General features: G+C 34.2%; 1 protein-coding gene and 1 long non-coding RNA gene across 3 annotated transcripts in view; one reads left to right on the top strand and one right to left on the bottom strand.

The window, feature by feature from the left end:
- On the bottom strand, positions 1 to 2,635 carry LOC108971033. The gene is made up of 2 exons (XR_001993518.1): positions 2,270 to 2,635; positions 1 to 2,199 (listed from the first exon to the last, which is right to left on the bottom strand). It is a non-coding gene; the product is annotated as an uncharacterized LOC108971033 (long non-coding RNA).
- Positions 2,636 to 2,866: 231 nt separating this feature from the next.
- LOC108971032 (polyhomeotic-proximal chromatin protein-like) overlaps positions 2,867 to 23,263 on the top strand; it is a 22,418-nt gene continuing 2,021 nt past the window's right edge. Inside the window, exons 1-4 of one of the 2 annotated variants that reach the window (XM_018936800.1) lie at positions 2,867 to 3,973; positions 18,402 to 20,862; positions 21,631 to 21,883; positions 21,963 to 23,020. In XM_018936800.1, coding sequence (XP_018792345.1) covers positions 18,937 to 20,862; positions 21,631 to 21,883; positions 21,963 to 22,375 — 2,592 coding nt within the window. In that variant the 5' untranslated portion in view covers positions 2,867 to 3,973; positions 18,402 to 18,936 and the 3' untranslated portion in view covers positions 22,376 to 23,020. Of the gene's footprint in view, positions 3,974 to 18,188; positions 18,327 to 18,401; positions 20,863 to 21,630; positions 21,884 to 21,962; positions 23,021 to 23,263 lie in introns of those variants that run through there. The other variant, XM_018936801.1, reaches the window with a different exon arrangement.

The raw sequence follows: 23,263 nt of genomic DNA, 5'->3' as shown, positions 1-23,263 counted from the left end.
AAATTTTTGTTTTCTTAATAAAATGTTATTTTTTCTTACAAATTTTTAATTCCAACTTGGAGGTATTATTACCTCCAAAGATTTCGCCACATAATTACAAGATTTTTTCTTGTCCAATTGATTTTGGTATTCCAAAAATTTTGTCATACAGTCGAAAACGCATTTGGAATGTCTGGATACATATGTGTGTACATATAATCCATTTGTTAGGGTATGCAAAATGTTCAGTGTTGGTCTGCCGGATACTTTTCAGGTAGAATACGTATTATCGCTCTCCATATACATAAATGAACACATTTAACACAGCTGGCAGTTGCAAACTTTTCCATTACGGAATCAATGTACCCGAGCCTTTAATTCACAAATCTGATACCACGAATGGATGCTATAAAAACATTGGATATAAAGATGACATTTTCATCCGTTCCCACGACAGTCGGGTCTACGAAAACCGGAACGGACCCGGATTTTTATCCGGCCAAGGACTGTCAACTCGGCAGAATTCTGCCGTTACAACAACAACAACATGACATTTTCATCTCGTTTGATAGAATACACATGTATGTATGTACATATTATGAGGTCACAAATAAGGCTTTGTTCAAATTGACAGTTCCTTGATATTCTTGATATACAATTTATAATTGCGTCCAAGTGACGTTATGGACGATTGGGTTAGAAAACTGGATTAAGGGCATTAACAGAATTGGTTGCGGAGAATTAAAAAGTGCTCGATTGCTGATACATATATCCAAAGGATAATTTTGAGAGCTTCTTATTAAAAGGAAAAGAGTTCAGGAAGACTTTCAAAGAACAATGTCAGCAGAAGATAGATAATAAACAGCGTCTTTTAAGAAATGATATCAGCAGCACTTAATTTGCTTATGATATTCAGGGGAATTCGAGGCATCCTATCAGTGTCCGTACTTCTGTGTTCTGGCGTTTTGAAATTCTTCGTCACATTCTGTTGAGATTGCACATAAGTTGTAAAAACATTTCTTTGTCTTTCACTTAAATGCTGGTGTGCTAAGATTTGTCCTTTGGTCAAAATCGCAGTAGCATGAAGAGTTCTTTCTGATAGCAGTGACATGTAGTGTTGTTGTTATAGCGGGAACATAGTCCCCGTGAGGATGATAAGTTGTCGTCGACGTCATACAACGGTAGACCCAAGAAACGTGCTGTTTCGACGAGGTCAGATTTAAGGGAGGGAGATGTCAGATGACGTGTCCTGTCCTTTTCATTTGTTGTCCTTTTCAATACTCAGCTTCTGTAATATACTAAATCATATAAAATTAGTTTCTCGGTATAGATATGTATAAGCAGTTGCAGTCGCCCGCCACTATTGCCTTTTATGATTTAATTAATAAATATTTATTAGTTCGATTTGAATTGTCGGGTTAATCTGTCTTTATAATTTAACATAACAGACATTTGCGTATACATACATATATATTTACAAAAGCGATTATTTCATCAGAATGTATATACGAACCCGAAATCATTGTAGAAATATATATATGTACATATATAGGTTTATACAATGCCCGAAATCACCACATAAGCTTAGGCTTGAGTCACAATACAAAGATAAGAATATAAGTAGTAGGAGCGACGATATTCTTAAATATATAAGTATGTACATGGAAGTGTAGATATATTGTATAATTGAATAATTAACAAACATTACCAAATTCATATTGATTTTTAATAAAAGACTGCCTGAATTAAAAAGAACATAACACATGCATACATATGTAAATACAGTAAAATTGAATCTCTGCGTTCTTATAATAAAGACATAGTTACTAATGTATTTGGGTTTTAACGAAAATATAGTTTTGGCATAGAAGTATTTTATGAAAAGTCTGATATGTAGATACAAATGTGTACGAGTACTATATGTCAATTGTCCATAGAGAATGGATATTGTCTCTAATTGTTCCGTTTGCATTAAACGGCATTCATTGTAAATTCATATTTGTAGTGGTTTAATTATTTGATTTACATGCTTTTAAAAGATTAATTTGTCCTACAAAGTAAAACTTAGTAATGGTCTAATAAATAGCAGGCCAAAATATCAATCGCACGTGATGATATTGCAATCACATTTTTAAATGCATCTGACGCCTGTTCCTTTCAGCTGTTTCTGGCAGTATCCGTTTGTTTGGCTGTCAAAACAAAACTTCCACTCCCTTTGCTCTTCATACAATTTAAGAAAACCAGAGTTGTATTTCTTTCTCAAACATTCAAACTTTTTAGTTTTGCTTACAGTTTTTAGTCTCCAGGACAACTATTTATTTATTTATAGTCAAAGATAACATTCCGGAAGATTTTATAGTTTTTGCTATTTATTATTTTGTTTCTTCTTAAAAAATACTTTTCCGTTTAAACCAATATCCGTCTGTCCATGTCACTTACGTATGTATGTACATATATACCGTTTTTTTGTTGCAGTGTTGCCGATTAGGTTAACTGTCAATTATGACAGCTAATAATAAAGGTTCGCTCCATTTTACTGCTACGCTACGCGACAGAAATGAAACGAACGACAGACCGAATGTGAATCGCCAGCCTGGTTAGCTGAGTTGTAGCAAAGTACAAAATGGCCACAACACTCCGGCGATGGCTGTGTCGTTCGTCGTTCGTTGCTCGTTGTGTGTCGTACGTGCGCTCGCTCGCTCTTCACTTTAATTAATATTTAACAATATATTTTAATTAATTGAACAAAAGACTCCAATTCAAATAAAACAAAACAAAAATTAAGAAAGTGTTAAAAACACGTTCATTTTAAAACGTCAACCGTTATTAAAACAACAAGAACAACACAGCAAATGCGTAATCGGAATTACAAAAATACTTTTATGTAAATACATTTCGCTTTCATTTTTTTTTTACAATTTTATGCGATTCCAACGAGAATACGATTTTCAGATTTTCACCAAAGCAAAGACACTGCACCAAATCACGGAGAAATAGGACGGTTGAACCGTTTTTCCTAACTACGTATAAAATATATGAATACATATATGTATACTTATATGACTAATCAAAGTGAGATTTAGTTCCACCTTTTTCTTATATTAACAATTACAACACAAATATATAACTTTTCGCTATTTTGCACTAAACTTTGGTATTGTGAGCCTTTAAATTTGTATAAATCGTAATTAGGAACTTGTAAAACAAATTATAAGGCACAGTACAAGTCACAAAAAATTGATGAAAATTCACGGAAGACGGCGACGACAAGAAATTTTCTACTCGTAAGACGGAAGGTCTACGCAGTGAAACGACGACGGTTTCTCGTGCTCGTCGCTGAGCCAAAAATCAACTGTTCCTCAAGTCGCGTTCGAATTGTTCGCTCCGCGAGACGCGGCGCGGCGACGAACTGCGCTCAGTGTCAAGCGGTAACCGCATCAACGGCGTGCAAAAGTCACGGCAACAAATCAAAATCGAAAGATTCATTAGCGCGACACTGCAAACGAGACTAGATCTACGAGTTGCAGAGAGTCAAAAATTCCTCTCCGAAACGAAATTGAAATAGTGCGCCGTGAGAGAAATTGTAATGTGCGCGTGTATGAGTTTATGTGCAGAAAGTTAATACTTTGTAAAAGAAGAAGCACCACGTTCGTTGTTGACGCTGACACAGCGACGTCGGGTTAACTAATATTTTATTATCACTACATATAAATCGCTATTGTTTAAAAAAAAGTACGGTTATTTGTTATCGTTTAGTAAGGTGTTGTTTGAAAATATTTATTATGGATTTTCCAAGGAACTGGGAAATGTAACAATATAAAAATAAAAATAGCAAAAAGGTGTGTGTATCGTTGGAGTCTGGCATAAAGTTCATCGAATAGTCCCACACCCAACGTTTCATTGTGGCAGCGCAACAACCACAGGGAAAGCTGAAAGCGATGACCAATACATGCAACCTTACCAATAATTTGTTAAATAAAAGATTTAAAAAGAGGTGAAGTGAATCTCATTTTTACAAATAACTACTTATTTTGAATTTAAGTAAATTACCTATCGTAAATTGTTTTATACATACATACACATGTAAATTAATGCCGTATGCGTAGCTTTGAGTTGATTTATTGTCTCTGTATAACCTAGCGAATAAGTTGATTGCTCGATGATTCATTGCAGAAAAAATCGGAAAAGTTGCTGAATAAAATTCTTTGTTGCGTTTTGCTACTGAAGGCAAAAAATTGCAGAAAAAATAAATGTAAATTGCATTCTTTTATTTAACATTTAACAATAGGCAACATATATACATACAAACAAATACATTAAAAGCAAGAAAAAAAAGAAACGGAAATGGGACAACAGTTTTATCAATCTGACATTTAGAGAATATACATACATACATATAGTAAATACGCAAAATAAACGTATTGGGAGATGCACAAAAAAGGAAGAAATATATTTTGCTTCTCGTCGTTTCGTACGATTCTCACCAGAACTCGCTCACAGACTGAATGAAAATGAAATTGTAGTATATTGTGTCGCTTTTGCCTATTACAGCCGGAATATGAATGACCAAAGAGTAATTTTCGTATATTGTATTAACGATTTTGAAACAGTTTTACATATGTGTGTGTATATTTTCCAACCATACCTTTGTACTTGTAGTCTCCAGGTGCTCTCCCTGCGCAAGTAGTTTGTCGCTTATCGGATAATTTGTTGCTTTGTCGCTTTCACTAACTGTTTATTGGCATGCATACTTTTGAGAAAATGAGTTTAAGCACACGAGAGAGCAAATGTACACACAGCCATATGCATACGCACATGGATGAAGTCGAAAATATGACGATGGATTTTTCACGAAAAAATGTGAGAGTATTTTATAGTTAAGGTTACTTACGACCGACGATTTCGTCATATATGTATGTATGTAGCTTTGAATTTATAAATTCATATGCAAATACAATTGTACATGAAAAATGATACTGAACAATTAAAATAAAGTCGGTGACAAAATAAGAACAACCATTTTAATACCCACTTCTCTGTTGCTTTCTTTATTTTCGAGGAAGAACAGTGATTACATTCCACAAGTCTGCTAGACAACTAAATTACGAATACTGTGATGTCTCAATGGGCTTGTATAGACAGTTTAATTAAAAGCTTTGTGCTTATCCTCGGTTGACCGATTCCGATTTTTCGGAAATATTTATTCAACTGTAAAATTCTGGGGCTTAAAACTTGTGTATATTGATACTGATTGGTGTTATCGCAGTACAAATCATTCTCATTAATTTTTCTAAAATAAACTGCAGATAAACATATCTACATAGATATGTACATACATAAGTCAAGTCCCCTGCGCATATTTGTGATGTCTTATTTCGTGCTCTTGCCGTATAATCAGTATGTTGTAAATATACAAAGGCCGAAATAAAGATGAAAACAACAACAACAAATATGTATGTATCTTACGAATAGCAGAAGGAACATTCGTACATTCGCACACTTCCACCATAAATACAACGGAATAATTAAAGCTACGCGACGCGACTACAGAGTGACTTGTAGCTAAAGTGGTATGGAGGGAGACGGTAGAGATAGAAGAATTTTTACGTCAACCACACCGTTTTGGTGTTAACAATAAGCGCAGTACATCCCCTCCAACGATTTTGGCGCTCTGTTCGCTGCGTGTACACACGCCGCAGACGACTAAACGTAACGTTCAAATAGAAACTCAGCCATGAGTATGAATCGGAACTAGCAAATGTGGTTCGGATCGGCAACGAACTCCACAACAATAGCATTTCATTTCAGGTTAATCATTTCGATTAGAAAGCTTGCGTCGCGACGAGAGCGAAATCGACTTTTGAAGAGCACAAATTGCAGTCGTGCAGAGCGCACTGTTGTAAGCGCATTAGATATGTATACCAAATTGTTTATGTGTGTATGTATATTTATGCATTTACCTATGTTGGCTTTCGTAGGGCCATCTCACATACTCGTGCTATGGCAATACTACTTTTATTTAATTTTCTGCAATATATTAATTTCTTACTTAAACGTACCCTAAAGTTTGTGGCAATTAAAATTGTAGTTAACAAGTATAATATTTATAATCGCATGCATTACTTTGCAATTTTCGCCGTTCTCTCTTTGTATGAGAATGCGCGATGAAGAGCTTAAGAGAGATATTTTGAATTCAATCTAGTGATGTAATTATCTACAAAAGGAAGTCGTTCGCATACCGATTTTGTTATTTATGAGGGCGTGTGCATTTTATAAATCAAATACAAGATTAGAAATGTACATATAATTAATGTTTTCATTCGATGTTGTAATGTGAAACAAATTGTTCGTATAGTAGATTCAAAAAACAAAAACGGAAATTTACATGCGTTTACGATAGCGATGAATTGTAAATATTCTAATCAAAATTCGGATATTCAAACTTTTTAGTTATTTGTATACATATGTATGTATGCATGTATGTATGTATGGTATTTATTCACTGTACATATAAACAGTTCACATGTTTTTTCTAAAGAAGATTTTATCACTATCACGTGGTTCACAAACGCACGTGTTTGCCATGCTTAGACAAATGTAGAGCTTTTGTTGGAGAATCAATATAATTTATACAATAATATCGAAAATTGTTGTTATTTTAAAATGCCTGTTAAAAAGTTCCATTTTCCGTTCTGTTTGCTCAAAGTGTTCTTTTCTTTCTTAGCCAATCAGCTGTTTAACTTCCCCAAGTAGAAAAAAAAACTACTTGTGTAGTGTATGTATGTACTATATAGTTTTATGTATGTATGTATATTTATTTATTTTCATATATTGATATATGCATGATTATTCTTATTTGTAAACATAAATATTTATAAAGCGTCAATTAATCAAAATACCATAATATTTTAGTTGGAAATGCTTGAAAATATTTTAGTTCTATTTTACATCTGATTTATGTACATATATAAACAAGTAGAGTTAAATAAACAAATAATTCTTTAATTTATTTAAGTGCTTATGTATGTATGCAAGTTTATACATTTGTTATGTGATTGACATTGTGTGATGTGGCAATTAGAAATCACTTAATTTTTATAAATAATAATAAGTGTTTGAATTGAAATTGAACCTCAAAGATAGATTTCAACATAAACATTCAAAACCGACTTGGAATGGAGCCGCTGAACAGGATATATTAAGTTTGTCACGAAGTTTGCAACACCCAGAAGGAAGCATCGGAAACCCTATAAAATATATACATATATAAATGATCAGTATGTTGAGCGGAGTCGATTTAGCCATGTCCGTCTGTCTGTCTGTCCATCCGTTTGTCCGTCTGTTTGTATATATGTATATGAACTAGTCCCTCAGTTTTTAAGATATCGTTTTGAAATTTTGCAAACATCATTTTCTCTTCAAGAAGCTGCTCATTTGTCGGAACTGCCGATATCGGACCACTATAACATATAGCTGCCATACAAACTGAACAATCGGAATAAACTTCTTGTATGTAAAACTTTCACATTTGACAGTGTATCTTCACGAAATTTTGTATAGATTATTTTCTAAAACAACAATGTAATGCCCGAAGGAATAGTTAAAATCGGTTAACTACAGCATATAGCTGCCATACAAACTGAACTATCGGAATCTAGTGCTGGTATGTAAAACTTTTGCATTTAACGTGATATTTTCACGAAATTTGGTATAGATTATTTTATAAACTATGTAATCTCCGAAGAAATTGTTCGGATCGGTTAACTATAGCATATAGCTGCCATAGAAATTGAATGATCGGAATCAAATGCTTGCATGGGAAACTTCCTCATTTGACAATATATGTTCACGAAATTCGGTATGAGTTATTGTTCATATAAATAATGTAATATCGGAAGAAATTGTTCAGATCGAATTACTATAGCMTATAGCTTCCATACAAACTGAACACATTGTTTCTAAAAGAAATGCACATGTGAAGGGTATATTAGGTTCGGTGCAGGCGAAGTTAACGTTTTTTCATCAAATATTCTTAAGATTACATATCAAGCATGAAATTTGAACCATCCATTTTACGGTAATTCCATTAAATCGTTTCCGCTCGCATTGTGCGAGGCACACATGTCATTATGTTGACATTGCCAAATAATTCATTTACACTTGAATTAATGGAAGTGCTTAAAAACTGAAAATTATCTAACACGTTTAAGTCAATGTTATGCTCGAATTTATCAAAATGTGTTAACTGAACAATAACTGAGTAAATATGGCGGCAAAAGTGAGCACGATCAGTTGCAACTTGTTTTATTTTGCAAATATTAAATTTACGGCCACGATTATATGTACATATGTATGTGGAACTGCACATATACATACATACATATGTACATAAATACGCTATATGTACATACTTTTGTTAACATAGCGACAATATACCACCACCCAACAACGTCACAACAATCGGTCATCCATTGTGCTGATCTTTTATGTTGAATTTAAACACGATTCTGTACGACGGAAGCCGAAATGAAATTCATAACGCCGTAGCAACGGGCACCTACGTTGCATACATTTATAAACATATACATATGTACATACATTTATGTGTGTACATGTGTTTTAATGTATAATTTTTTCGCTACGCTTAACGTGCTCACCTTTTCGTCGGCAGCAGCGTCAGAAAGGTACAAAACAGCTGTTCGGGGCAGGTGTTTATTCACACTATTACAAGCAAGTTTTTGCTACCCTTTTATTTTCTTCAATACATCTGGTTTCTTTCTTAAATGTTTCTATGTGAGTGAAATTGTGCACTCGGGGCATGTGTGCATCGGCTGCAGTATTTACGGATGCAAATAAATGTCCACAAGTGAGGAAAACCGATTTGTGTAAGGACCTTATCCCATATACATACATACATATGTACATATGTATATAGAAATGTATAAAAGGTAAAGGAATGCATTCATATGGATGTACATACATATGTATGTAGCTATAATGTACATTTGTATGTTCATTCATACATACGTATGTATGTAGGTATGCATTTCACACAATTAAAATCTTTTGTGTGAAAAAAATTAAAAAAAAAAGTGTTTCAACTATAGATCCTGATTTTGAACGTCCCCATTTGCATTTTCTCTAAACCAACCCTTCACAGAAAGATCTTTTCGCATGTGCGGTTAACTGAAATCTTATGCACTTCACGAAATAATATCGTTTCCAAAAAATTTTTAGAGATCCCATTGTAATCTTCATTTAAGTTATTCTAGCAGTCAAGCACTGTATGGCGCATAACTCGCCATACATGTGTATTTATGTACATATATTTGTATGTAACCAACCACTGTCGATTAAATGATTGCATTATAATTGGACTAAATGAGCAAACATGAGTTATCCATCGCAAATGTTTTCCGAACTCTGGTCTTCAATAACAAATTATTCACTTTAAAATGTACGTACATACATACATACATATGTAGGTTTAACCTTCCACATTTCTAGGTGGCAGTTATAAACAAAAACCGTTATTGACTGGAGCACTTAACGGATTGGCCTACACTCATACATACATACATACATACGAACCGCTGGACATATAAACATAATCCCCAATTAAGAAGCGAAAAAATCAGTAACAAAGAATGAGCGTTAGAGAGAAGAGTGTAAATATGAAGAAAGAAGCAGAAGTAAAGAAGTTTCAAGAAAGGCCCATGAATGTCCAATTGTATGCATATTTGCAGTTTATTAAGATTAGACCGGCGTTGAAAAAAGAAAATAGAAAACTTAACCGCCATAAAGCAGTTAGCTTTTTTTTTTTGTGCGGTGAAAGAAGTCCGCCGCACAGTGAAAGAAATAGAAGGCAAAAACAAGTAAGACTTGAAAGTAAAAGTATACGCTTTATTGCACAACGCAAATGTATGTATGCATGTATGTAAGGTATTTAAACATAAAGACAGACACATTTACATACATACTTATGTACACACACAAAGTAAATACATACATACATACATACATATGTTAATTGACATCGCGATTTCGTTTTGTCTGCCTTTCAATGAATGCGTATCTTCGGTACATGTGATCTCATTACGTAAAAAATCGGTTAAAATGAAATATGAAAACTCCAATTAGCACTTCCTAGTGGCGTAGTTTTTTAGGTATTCTGCACAGAAGTAGTAAGTAATTTCATAAATAAACCAGTTTTAAACACAAATAATATTATGGGTATCTATTAGGAGTGTTGTAACTAAAAAAAAATTTAAAACAAGTAAGGAAGCTCAAAGTATTTGAAATTGTGTTATATGGGAAATAGGCGTGGTTGTAGTCCAAATTCGCAAATTTTCGCACTGGAAAATAAAAATGCTAAGATATAATTACGTAAAAAAAATTGTCGATAACGGTCGACTAGTTCCCAATTCATGGGTTTTCCATCTTCAATTATGCTCATCTGCAAGCACGAGCCTCACTTTTTTGTCAAGAAAAATGTTTACCAATCAAGATATATACAAATGTGTGTACATATCTTTAGTTTTACTCAAGTTATCGCTTAAAGGCTAACAGACGGTCAGGGAATCAGCCGGATTTCAACTCGTCGTCTCATCACCCTGTTCATATATACATACATATGTAGATATAAGTATAACCCTATATCTAACTCGATTATTTATAGGCGAAGAAAACTATTTTACCCTGTGGCAACATGTTTCAAGAGTATAACAATAACAGTTTGGAGTTATGTAAGGGCAACGCATGTTGTAATAATGTTTAAAATAAATCGGTTTGAAGGGTAAAATAAGTATAGAAAGTCAAGAAAAATTATTATTGCTTGTTTACTAGAAGAGTGCCATACTAAGAAAATTCAAATTTTTAATATTAATATTTTAAAATAATTTTTCAAATAATATTATTATTTTAAAACTAAGAAAATAAAAAAATGAAGTTTTATCAATTTGCGTTACTTTGTAGTTCGTTTCTTTTACGAAGAAAATTTCCAAATGTAAAAAAAAAAAAATTGCACTTGAATTTCTTGCATGATTCCATTATGGAAGATTGTGACGATACGGCTTCCTTTTACTTCCTCTTCCGGAAGTGGTATTTGGATCCATAATGGCAAAATTGGTGAGTTTTAACTTTGCTCATAAATTTTCTGTTTATATTTTGATGATTTTGTGCTATTTACAATTTATTCTTATTCGACTATTACTTAAAACCGCATTTTAATTTTTTGAAATCTTTGAAATTTTTTTTTAATCATAAAACAAAACACAACAGCTGATTTTGACATTATGGATCCAATTACTTTTGACAAATTGTTGTTTTTAGGATTATATATGGTAATTGAACCAAGCACAATCTTATATATGGTAATTGAATCACGATTTCTTATTTACATTTTGGTAATTTTTTGTGATTTAGAATCTATTGGTATTCAGTTACAATCAATTGACACTGCCTTATATAATCGAATCATGGTTAGGGATAAATACATAGTAAAAACGAACCAGCATTATTATCTCTTACTTATCGCTGCATATGCATAGTCTACAAAGATTTGTTCTGTTTTACACAATACAAAGATCGTAACCAAAAAGTAATTAAAAATTACCGTACAAATGTTAATTAGTTCGAATTATGCATGTTCACATATTCTTCATTTATTACATAGTATGTTTGTTTGTAAAACTAATGCTCTACATTTTAAAAATCGCTCAGAATTTACGTTTTATAATTGGCGATAAGTGTTGAAGCTGTAAGCAGTATGAATTTTTAGCGTCGACATATTATAGAAATGTACAAATGTACATACATACATACATACATACGCACTAATTTATTTTATTAACTTCAGCAAATACTGGTCAAACAGAAGCTTAATTTGCCTTCTACATACTATATACAGACCCATAAGGTACATTTGCTTTATTATTAGAATTTATGCAAATCCGTATGTAAATATATATGAGTATATCTATGCTTGTATATAATGGAATATTTCTCAAAATCATGTGTCATACCAACATTTGCCATTGCCCCTTGAAATTTGTGTGTACATTTACACTGCTCAAGGTCGTTCGCTGTGAGACTCGCGTCTTCAAGATTTTCGTACATACAAATGTACATATGTATATATTAGATGTTTATAACCATGTAGCAGTTTCGAAGCTGCTTCCATTTATTATTTCATTTAAAGTAGGTTGGAGAATATCTAATACGCATTCTTTGTGCACTTAAGTTTGAACTTTTTATATAAACACGCTTCGAGATCCTTCATATTCCGTTGTAGACATGTTCAACGGCAATATGTGTGCTTCTACATCCTGCGCAGACAGGCTCCAGTTTGTATGTACAGTGGTCCTTGGTTAATTGAGCTTCAACAATTTTTGATTCCAGTCTTAGGAGAGGAAAAAGTCGCATGCATAACAAATTTTCAAAAAAAAAAAAAAAAAAACTAACTTTGATTTAAAATAAGTGGAATTACCTGTAAAATTTATTATTATTATAATTTTTTTTTTGAAGATATGTATAGTATTTCAATAATGTTTTTAATGTAAATACATATATTGTAATTTTTGGTGAATTTAACCAATTTTCCACCATTTTTCCCGAGCCACTGAACCAAAAGACGGGAGGCTACTGTACATTAAAAAATTGTGATTCTTCGTTACAGCAATGTCTGCTAGGACAACAAAGGTGGCGTTGACATCTGTTTAAGTTTCTTGCCGCTGTGGTTTGAATGCATGTGCATGAACAATAAATAAATATGAATATAAATACATACTTATGTGTATATCCATATAATTAAATATATGTATAAGTGCAAACATACGTACATGGATGCTTATATACATACATATGTAGGTAAGTGTGTGCATAAGTGAAAAACGAGTTCAACGACTTTTGACTTTTTAAGATACTTATTTTTCGTTTTACGCCATTTTTCGTTTTATAGGCCATGCACCTCTTGATAGTCATTGGCCAGCGCTGTGTCCTACGTAAAAATTAAGATAAGTAAATGTTCTTGCTGTGATAAATGCAAGAAAGTACGCAGGATTTCGGTGTGGAAGTTGACTACAAGTTCGGTAGTCGTATTGAGAGACTAGTCAGCTGTTGCTTATTCATTTCCAGCACTGATGTCTTGTATTGATATTCGGCATCTTGGTGACAGAATCAATTGATATTCAGAATAAGATATTTTGTTTGTGTTGTAAATCCTTTGCTGTATATTTCTAGTTAGGGGAGCGCCGTAGTAGTCGCAGCCCGGATATACGAATACCTAAATCCAGTATAATAAGTCTGCCACGAAGTTTCTAACAGTAAGCGTTGGAGTGGATATGTATAAAATATAAAACTTAGTTGTACCGATTATCTAGTCCCCGTTGGGGTGGTAAGGTTCAGATAAGTGGTTATCGAGTTCATCCAACGGTAGACGGGGTCAGATCATTTGGAGAATGTTAGAGTCATGAGAGGAGTCGTTGCATACTGAACAAATGTATTTGGTATGTTGGGGTCGAATCTTGAAAAGTAGGATTTTATTCTGCTACCGTATCCATAACGAAACTGCGCAAGGGTTATTACTCTCGATTCTCGGCGCAATTAGTAATGTGTCGAGCTAGCCGCAGTTTTTAAGATATCGATCTGGAAAATTTTCATTGTTCCTTTTCTGCCCAAAAAGTTGCAATTTGTCGGAACTGCCGATATCGGACAACTATAGCATATGTATGGCTTTCATACAAACTGACTGATTAAACTCAATTCTTTGCATGGGAATATTTTTTATTTGCCAAGGTATCTCCATGAAATTTGTCATAGATCATTGTCCAAAGCATCGTCAAAATATCAAACTGTTCAGATGTGTTTAGATGTTGTACGCGTGCCACTAACACGTTTGTATGCAGACTAATAAACTGCATATTACTCAGTCTAGTTTTAATTTGTCAATTTATTGTGATTATTTTGTTTAAAAGAACATTGTCTTATCAAAATTAGGCTATTCAGCAATATGCATCTTTAATTAGCTGTTGTGTGTTTCGAAATGAATAAAATCAACATAAAACAGCGAGAGAACAAGTACAATGTTATTGAACTCTTTCGAAAAATTGAGAAAATATCAATTCGAACTCGAGAAGTCTCAATTCCTACGTGTTCTGCGCTCACATAAACAAAGACATGTCATTGCTAGATTTACTTTTGTATATACACACACATACATATGTATGTAAATAATTTTTAACAAATATATGTATGTATGTATGTACATATGTATTTATTTATTGCGTCAACTTTGGCGAGCCATTGACTTTGCATATTATAATATTTTACAAAAAAATCTTAATAAACGTTTTATGCGCACAGGTCTCAAATCTAGACTTTAAACAGCTGTCCATGTCTATTTACAAAAGCTTTCAATAAAAGCATGACTCCCAATAATTTGGCAGCTTTTAACCTTGAACCTGCTGTGGATCACTTAGATTGCGATTAACTCGCCAGTAGGTAAATGCGCTTGTGCATACTCGTTGATAAACAAACGATATTGCAGTTGCCTGTAGATAAACGTTTGCGTGCTCAATTGCTTGACGATTATAAAAACACAAGTCAATATCTGATTACTTTGCAATAATAAAATAATACATGAAATAGTTATATGTGTTTGTACACATCTTTGCATTAACTAAATGATTTCAACACATGCCTTAGTGATTCTCTTAAAATAGCATGAGGTTTTATGAGCATTTTTTCATCACACTTTTGTTCCTAACTCGCTGTGGACACGGACACACATGATCATTAATTCGTTGATTGACGCGCAAGAAAGATAATTCATAAACAAGTGTACTCGTTTTCTATGTACAAATTTACACAGACGTAAATTATTTAAAAAATTTCGATCAAACTATATTTTATTTTCATTTCATTGTTGCCCAAAGCGAAATGTCATTGAAATGGTTGAGAATTTTAAAAATAGCATAAACCAGAGAGCAACGAAACTGAAAATACACACAGTACAAAACAGCTGAAATGGTAACAATGACGAAAGCGCTCTATAAATGCATTAGAAACGAAATTTTTTGTATTCAAAGGCGTGCTGAAATAAATATAGCAAAATATATGATAAATATAGCATGTAAATTATTCGCTCATTTCCACTACAGACAAGTAATAAAGTAATTTAAACAAATTTATACGCCAGCGTACAATTTTCAATTTCGAATTTTGTAATTTAAATAATAAATTTATGTAACTACTTATAATTGTCAAAATCTCATTTGGTAGCTTTTTTTTGTTTTGACTGAGTGCACGATGTATGCGCTCATTTCCGTGTGCTTTGTGAGCATACTCTCTTTTTCGTCCGCTGGCTTTTTATTTTTTTGTTCTATCAATTGCCTTGCCCTTATTGCGACGATTCCTAAGGTTGCCAATTACCGTTTTAATTACTATGTGGCGTTTTTTACATGCTTATATACAAACTGACTTACATATGTATGTCTGTATGGTATGTAGTTAATTGGTTTGAAGCCAACATTCAAACCATGCCTATCTCTTTAAATGAACTATGAATATTTACTTTTTGTAAATTAGATGAAAACTTAAAAAATAACCATGAGTGGCTCATTAGCTGAATCATTTAACTGTTTTAAAACTTTTGCTAAGTCTGATACTTAACATAAACTGATTCATCAAAAGTTAATGACTTATTAAGTGGTTATTAGAAAAAGTTATTTCGTCACTGTATATAATAAGCATTATAATGTTGTTGTAAGTATGTATGTATGTAAATGCTTTTTTTCTCTTTGTATGTACATTTGTTTTTTGAATATTGTTGTCGGGTGAGGAAGCTACCATGAGATAGTCTTAAAATAGAACTATGCATTTCTACTTAAAATCTAAAAATACATACATACATACATACATAAGTATATACTTGAGTATGTGCTATATGCAAGTTGTGTGATCCATTTATCAGCAACTTGATCACTACAAAGCTTATGTGATATGAGAGAGGAAGGAGATCGGTTGCAATTTCTCACGAACCCAGAGTTTTCTGCAGCAAATTTTTCCAGAACATTTTGTCCAAAAATTCACTACAATCATCATTTCTCTACGACCCGGCATAGAAAAATATATAAATATCCAAATTTTTATATTTACATACATATGTATGTATGTACATACATCCATCCATACAGAATGCATTTGGCCATTTTGGCCGCAAAAGTTTTTGCTAATTCTTCTTCAAATAAATTCTACGTAGAAATAGATCTTTATGCTTATGTATTTACATCCATATATTTACATTTGTAACTAAAATTATTTGCATGTTTGTACATACGCATGTGCATTTTTGGGTCAAGGGCAAAATTGCTAACATAAAGTGGAACAGTGTTGGCGTCGCAGATGTCGTCTGTGTCAGTATACATACATATGTATATATGTACATATACATATGTATGTATATACAAACATGTATCGGTGGCGCATCTGACTAGCACTAAGCTGCAATGACACTTTTCATGCGACCGGTTGCAGTCGCTGACGCAATATGTGCATCATAGCAGTTACATACACATACATATGTATGTGTGTACAAAAATACATACATGTACATTTATGTATATAATATGTACTTATGTGTGGAGTCAATTAATAGAGTAGACACGGCAGTTGCAAGTATTTTGCGCAGTCCGCAAATTTGCCGCAGTTGCTTTAATTTATTTCAAATCAAAAATATAAAACGTAAGTTATTAAATGAAGCAAAAAATGACATGTGTACGTTAAATATGTATGCATAAACTTTATTTGATTTGAACAAAAAAATAAATAATTGATATCTGCCAATTGGTTGTGGAGAAAATCAGGCCACATGCTGCTAATATTTATTATACATATTTCTTTGATATAGTATACAAACATACATACATACAAATTCTTGTAAAAATATAGTAAATTCATATTCTTGGAAAAAGGTACACATACATACATACATATTTACATACTTATTATATACACGTGTGCGTAGAATTATTTTTATGTTAATATTAACATCTGTAGATGTGCTAAATATGTATTTACATAAATAAATCATAGTTCTACATCTATAATTCTAGCGTATGAATATGTATGTACATATACATATGCATACATAAATAAATGTGACTTTGTTGAATATTACTTATTTCTCAAAAGTCGAACGCTCACAGATCGTTAGCAGCAGCGTAATGACGCGCATTTTTCCAGAGAACAATGAAATGAGGACAGCGCTTCGGCGGTGAGGCAATCGCACTAAACACGTGCATGCAAAGTTTTGCTTTTCGCAGCTGTTTAAGTCTCTCTTCTTTATCTCTTAGTTTGGTTTTGTATCGCTCTCACTCTCAGCAGCGTGCTCTTTGTTTAACGACAGTTCACTTCCGATCTCCCTTGCTTAGTTTTACTACATTTCCACATTTTGTAATGGTTTTTCGTAATACACACACATATACATACGTATGTGCAAATACATACATATATATAAAAGTATGTACTTTTAATGAAAAGCAGTTTATGTGCTGTAGTTTCCCATAAAACTTTATGTTGTCTTTTGGCCGAACTGGATACCAAATTTCACTACTACGTTGCTCAACATTTAGCCCTATATGTTTAAAATAGCGGTATTTTTTAGATTTGTACTCACTGATTCTCGAACGAAAGCTTGCGGAACAAACAGAAATGATACATTGAATTCAAATGAAAAAGTACATATGTATCTACATACTTATATATTTATGTAATATATTCACACATATGTATGTTTATACCAACACTGGTGATAAGCTGATTTTGTAGTTTATTTTATTCCATACGAAAATGATAAATCAATGTGTTAAAGGTGACTGAAAAATATGCTAAAATAGTTTTCCATAGCAAGAACATTTAGCAAGATATTTGTTGAAATGATTGCTCAATATCGATACATTTGTATATTTTTGCATATTTTATTTATTTTCTTTATTATCTTTAGAATTATATTTTTTTTAACGTCCTTTTGCTTTCAATTGCTTTCTTACTACCAAATTTTTGTTCCTTCCGTTTTAAGTAATAGATTGTGTTTCAAAGTCGAATTGAAGTGAGGATAATGGCAACTCTTGAATAAGGATCAAGGTAGCGATAACATATGTTTGGAAATCGAAATTTCTTTGATCCTTTTACCTGTATATTATTTATTTGTTGTAGCCTTGGGATCAGCTGCAGTTCTGCGTATACTATCAGCCAGTATATGTGTTATTTTTGTTTATTCACGCCAGAATATAGTTAAAATTTTAATAAAGTATACATGTGTTAAAATCGTATCCCAATTATCTTATAATGTAAATAAACTGTGAATTTTAATTTAAATACAATTCAATTTCTAACCTATAAATACATGTGTTTTTGTATTTCAGACTGCAAACAGGAACAACAAATACTAACATTTGAGACATCAACAAAAGGAGAAAGAAAGGAAGACTTAATTTTTCTAATATTTGGAACAAATTACACTGAACTGTAAGATTTACTTCGAAAACAAAATAAAAGAAAAATCACAGGAAACGCCACAACAATATTTTCGTTGCACACACTTGAGCAAGTGGCGAGTAAACAAAGCAAACATTAAAAACTTCATAGCAAACTTTTTTTGATTTCGCATAGAATAACGACATAATAAAGTTTCGAAAACTGTTACAGACATATTAAAATAACACTGACATATGTACATAAATAAATTGATAAGACCAGCAAGCTGAAATTCAGCCTTCAAGCATATCAATCCAACAAGCGCTGAATACTGTACATAATTTGACTTGAGCAAAAGGAATCATTAAAGTGACCTAGTCTAGCCTCTACGTGTTGAAACAATAATCAAAGATAAACAGAAAATACACTAACACCAGAAAAAAGAAAGAAACAAAAAACCTATTCACTAGTTTGACTGGGCAAATGTATATCACTAACAGCAGCAACATTGGTATGGCCACGTTGCTGCAACAGAACAAGGCTACTTGTATGAAGACCCTTATCAATGGCGGCGGCAACGGCAGCAGCAATGGCAATAACGGAAACAGCGTCGGCAACTCTGGAATAGTTGTTGGTAGTATTGTAAGTGGTGTTGGTGCGGGAACATCACAAGTGGGAGGTGCAACGGTTGCAACCGTTGTCGGCGCCGGTGGTGCTGCAAATATTGCCGGTCTGGGCAGTGGTGGTGTGGGTGGTAATTTAGTCCTGTCCACTGGGCAGGCTATTGTTCTGACAAATGGAGCAACCGGTGCAAGTAGTATAATCAACTATCAACAATATCAACAGTTATTGCAGCAACAGCAACACCAACAACAGCAGCAACAACATATAAACTCCACCGTTGCTACCACAACTGCCGCATCCGGTACACGAGTATTAATGCCTCACGAAATGGTGACGCTTCCTATTAGTAGTATTGTAACAACTAGTGGTGGCGGCTTAGCTCTGATAACCAGTGCAAATACGGGTGGAGGTACTGCCACGGCCACACAAGGGCACTTCTTGGTTGCGGCAACAGCAAGTCCTACTGTGCAACCCATTCAGACAACTACGATGGGCTCCACTAACGCTAATATCAGCAGTTTTCAGCAGCAATTTCAACAGCAAATCGCCGCACAGCATTCCGCAGCAAATAATGTGACATCCTCTGCTTCGACTAACCGAACAACTACTGTTTATACTCAGCAACCAGCAACTACAGGCGTAGTACAAACAGTGCCTACGACACGTTACTTTTCTCAATTTAGCAATCAACAACAACCTACATCTAGTATTACGGCTGGAGCTGCAACGCCAACAATTATGGGCGCTAAAGCTACGGGCAATCGTACCATCATTATTAATCGCTCCAATAATACTATAATTGCTGGTAACACCACACAACGTTTGCAACATGCTAAAATCTTAAATAAACCACCGACAAATATTGCAGCGACGCCATCAACTCTCATCACGAATGCTGTGCTCGCCAATAAGTCACAAATTAATCATAATTCTCATTCTCCTGCCATTCAAGCTGTGAAGCTGCAACAACAACCGCAACGACAAAATATTACGGCCTTACAACAAATTAAACAACAACAGTTGCTGCAACAACAAAAAATACAACTAGTAAAGCCAATCGTACACAGTAGCAGTTCGGTGACAACAATTGCTACAAAAACAACAACAGTAGCTAATACGCCTGCATCCTCGCGCAACACACCGAGTGGGACAATGGTGAATGGTGGCATAAATTTAGTTCCTAACAGCAGCAACAATAGTAATAAGAGTGGCAATGTGGCAAGTGCCACAACCCCAGCATTGGTTGCGAAAGCGTTACCTACGGCGGCTGTATTTCCACAGCAACAACAACTTCAGCAGCAGCAAAAACAACAGCTGCAGTTACAAAATCATCAACAACAACAGCAGCAGCAGCAACTTAAACAACAAAACCAAAACCAAAGTCAACAACTTCAATCTCAGCAACTTGGACCAGCGCAAGAGCATAAACAAATAGTTGCCCACTCACGCACCATACCCGCCACACCTCACAACTCCACACCTGTTGCAACTAACAAAAGTGTCAATTCAGTTGCTGCAGCCACTCCAGAAGGCACAGCCGGTGCAGAAGCTGCAAATGCTGAACCCGAGGTGGAGCCAGAAATCGACATCGTTATTAATAATGTTGTCTGTTCATTCAGTGTACGTTGCCATTTAAATTTGCGCGATATCGCACTCAAGGGCTTCAATGTGGAGTATCGTCGTGAAAACGGCATGGTGACTATGAAACTGCGCCGACCTTATACGACTGCGTCAATCTGGTCATCTGGTCGTATTACATGTACGGGTGCCACATCCGAGGAACAGGTGGGTCTAAACTAACTAGATTAAATCTCACTCAATCGTTATTAGTTGGAAACCATTTGTGGTAGATAAATAGTATATGCGTCACTGTGCTGAGCCGATTTAGCCATGTCCGTCTGTATTCTTTTTTAGCGTAGACACCGCTTACAAGGTTATATCTGAGTTTATAACTTCAGCTCTGAGAGGATTCAACGCTGTACCCGTCGTGGCAAGCAGAGAAAGAGGAAGATCTCCATTCTGTTCGAAAGAATAGGTGCAGAAGGACCTGGCTACCCCTGAAATCTCCAAAATGTGTACTACTCCTTCGTTTTTGAGGTACCGATTTGTTCATGTTTTTTTTCTCCCCAAGAAACTGCTTATTTGTCAGAATTTTTGATATCGGCCCACCATAGGATGTAGCAATCCTTCAAACTGATCGATAAAAATCCAGCCCTTATATGGAAAACTTCTGTATTTAACAAGATATATTCACGAAACTTTGCTTACATTATTGTCCAAAGCAACGATACACTCCACCACTAAGGCTTATAGCTGACATACAAAGCGACCGATCAAATTCAAGTTCTTGTATGGGATCCTTTGTGACGGTATTATAGCATAGGTGGTTCTTTCACGTAGGAACTTTCTTTAATGTTTTTTGAGAACTCGTAGTAATAGCTTCTCTCCCGTTGTACTGGGGGTTTCTTTAGGGAAATTTGCAGCACTAAAGTCTTTGAAATACAGTGGTGTTGTTGAAAAAATATTTTGCTAATAATATATGTAATTTTCCAGGCCAAAATTGCGGCACGTCGCTATTCACGCTGTCTTGAGAAGCTCGGATTCCGTGTGCGTTTTCAAAATTTCCGCGTGGTAAATGTGCTCGGCACATGCAGCATGCCATGGGCCATTAAGATCTTGAATTTCTCTGAAAGATACAAGAAAGAAGCCAGTTACGAGCCTGAGTTGCATCCCGGTGTCACATATAAGCTGCGTTATCCCAAGGCTACTTTGAAAATATTTTCCACCGGCAGTATAACTGTGACTGGTGAGATGACCAAACAAATTAGTGTGTTTTACTCATATCATTTATTAATGAATCTATTTTCTTGTTCACAACCATATAGCTGCTAGTGTTGCTAATGTACAGGCTGCCATAGAACATATATTTCCGCTGGTCTATGAGTTTCGTAAGAAACGTTCACCCGAGGAGCTGGAACAGTTACGCATTAAGCAGGCCCGGGCCGCATCAGTAGATGTAACGGAACTCGAAGAGGTGCTAAACAATGACGTTGTCGTTGAAGCGGACACAACCGCTGTGCCCACATTACAGCGCCGACGTATAAGCAATAGCGCGCCCAATAATTTTAAACAAAAGCGCCGAAGAATCGGCAGTGATATTGATTTTGATGGTGACGATGGTTCGCTGGTAGCAGCTGAAGAAATCGACGATCCCACAACAAGGGAAACGGACGATAATATTGTGATGTACGATCCGGATGATTTAATTGAAGGACCCGACGATGAAGATGATCTTTAAATATCAAATGTGATTTGTGCATTTTTGGTACGGGAGATTTGAGCACAGCACATGCATGCATGTTTGATTACGTATTATGGTTTCACAACAAATTTCTATACAAATACAGATATACATACATAAATAAAACAAAGAGAACAAAAAGGAGTTTATTACAAATTGCCAATACATATGTAATGCAAAGCGAATTTTAAGCATTAAACAAAAACAGCAATGTTATAGAGAACATATAATATATAGTAGATTTAATGATGACAACACACACAAACTACAAAAAATAAATTACAAAAATAAATATTTCACATCAGAAACCAAAACAAATCAACTTAGTTCTAATCAAACAAATGAAGTTTGGCGTTAAACAAAAATTAAAAGCATAATTTCTTTATTTTTTGTGCACGCACAACTATTTACATATACACGTACATGTATGAGTGCGTATATTTTAAGTAGCGTGCATAATCAATGCCAACACCATCATGTATACATGGACATTTGTAAATTTGTGCACTCCAAATGTCGGTGCTGAGGTTTCGAGTTCAATACGCTAATGTCAGCAATTATGCAACGCAAATGTTGGGAGAAGTGTGCGAACTACGATCTACTATGGGAATTGTGAGCCAAATAACTACAACTATTTATAAGGTAAGCCCTGGCAATGAGCTCCTATGTATGTATGTATTTATGTCTATAAGGCAGCGCAACTAATAAGCAGTATTGTTGTAAGCATTTGCAGAGAAATTCGGGAGTTTTTGTACACCAATCTTGGTATTAAAAATTGAAAATCTAATATTTATTTCAAGATATTGGGATTCAAAATTGAAAATATAATTTTCCAGATAGTCGGATTAAAAAATGAAAACTTTCTTTTTTTTAATAATAAAATTT

This window comes from Bactrocera latifrons, unplaced genomic scaffold (assembly GCF_001853355.1).
Source record: "Bactrocera latifrons isolate USDA-ARS-PBARC rearing strain unplaced genomic scaffold, ASM185335v1 scaffold_32, whole genome shotgun sequence".
Classification (NCBI taxonomy): domain Eukaryota; kingdom Metazoa; phylum Arthropoda; class Insecta; order Diptera; family Tephritidae; genus Bactrocera; species Bactrocera latifrons.
This window is presented reverse-complemented; position numbering and strand designations above follow the sequence as displayed.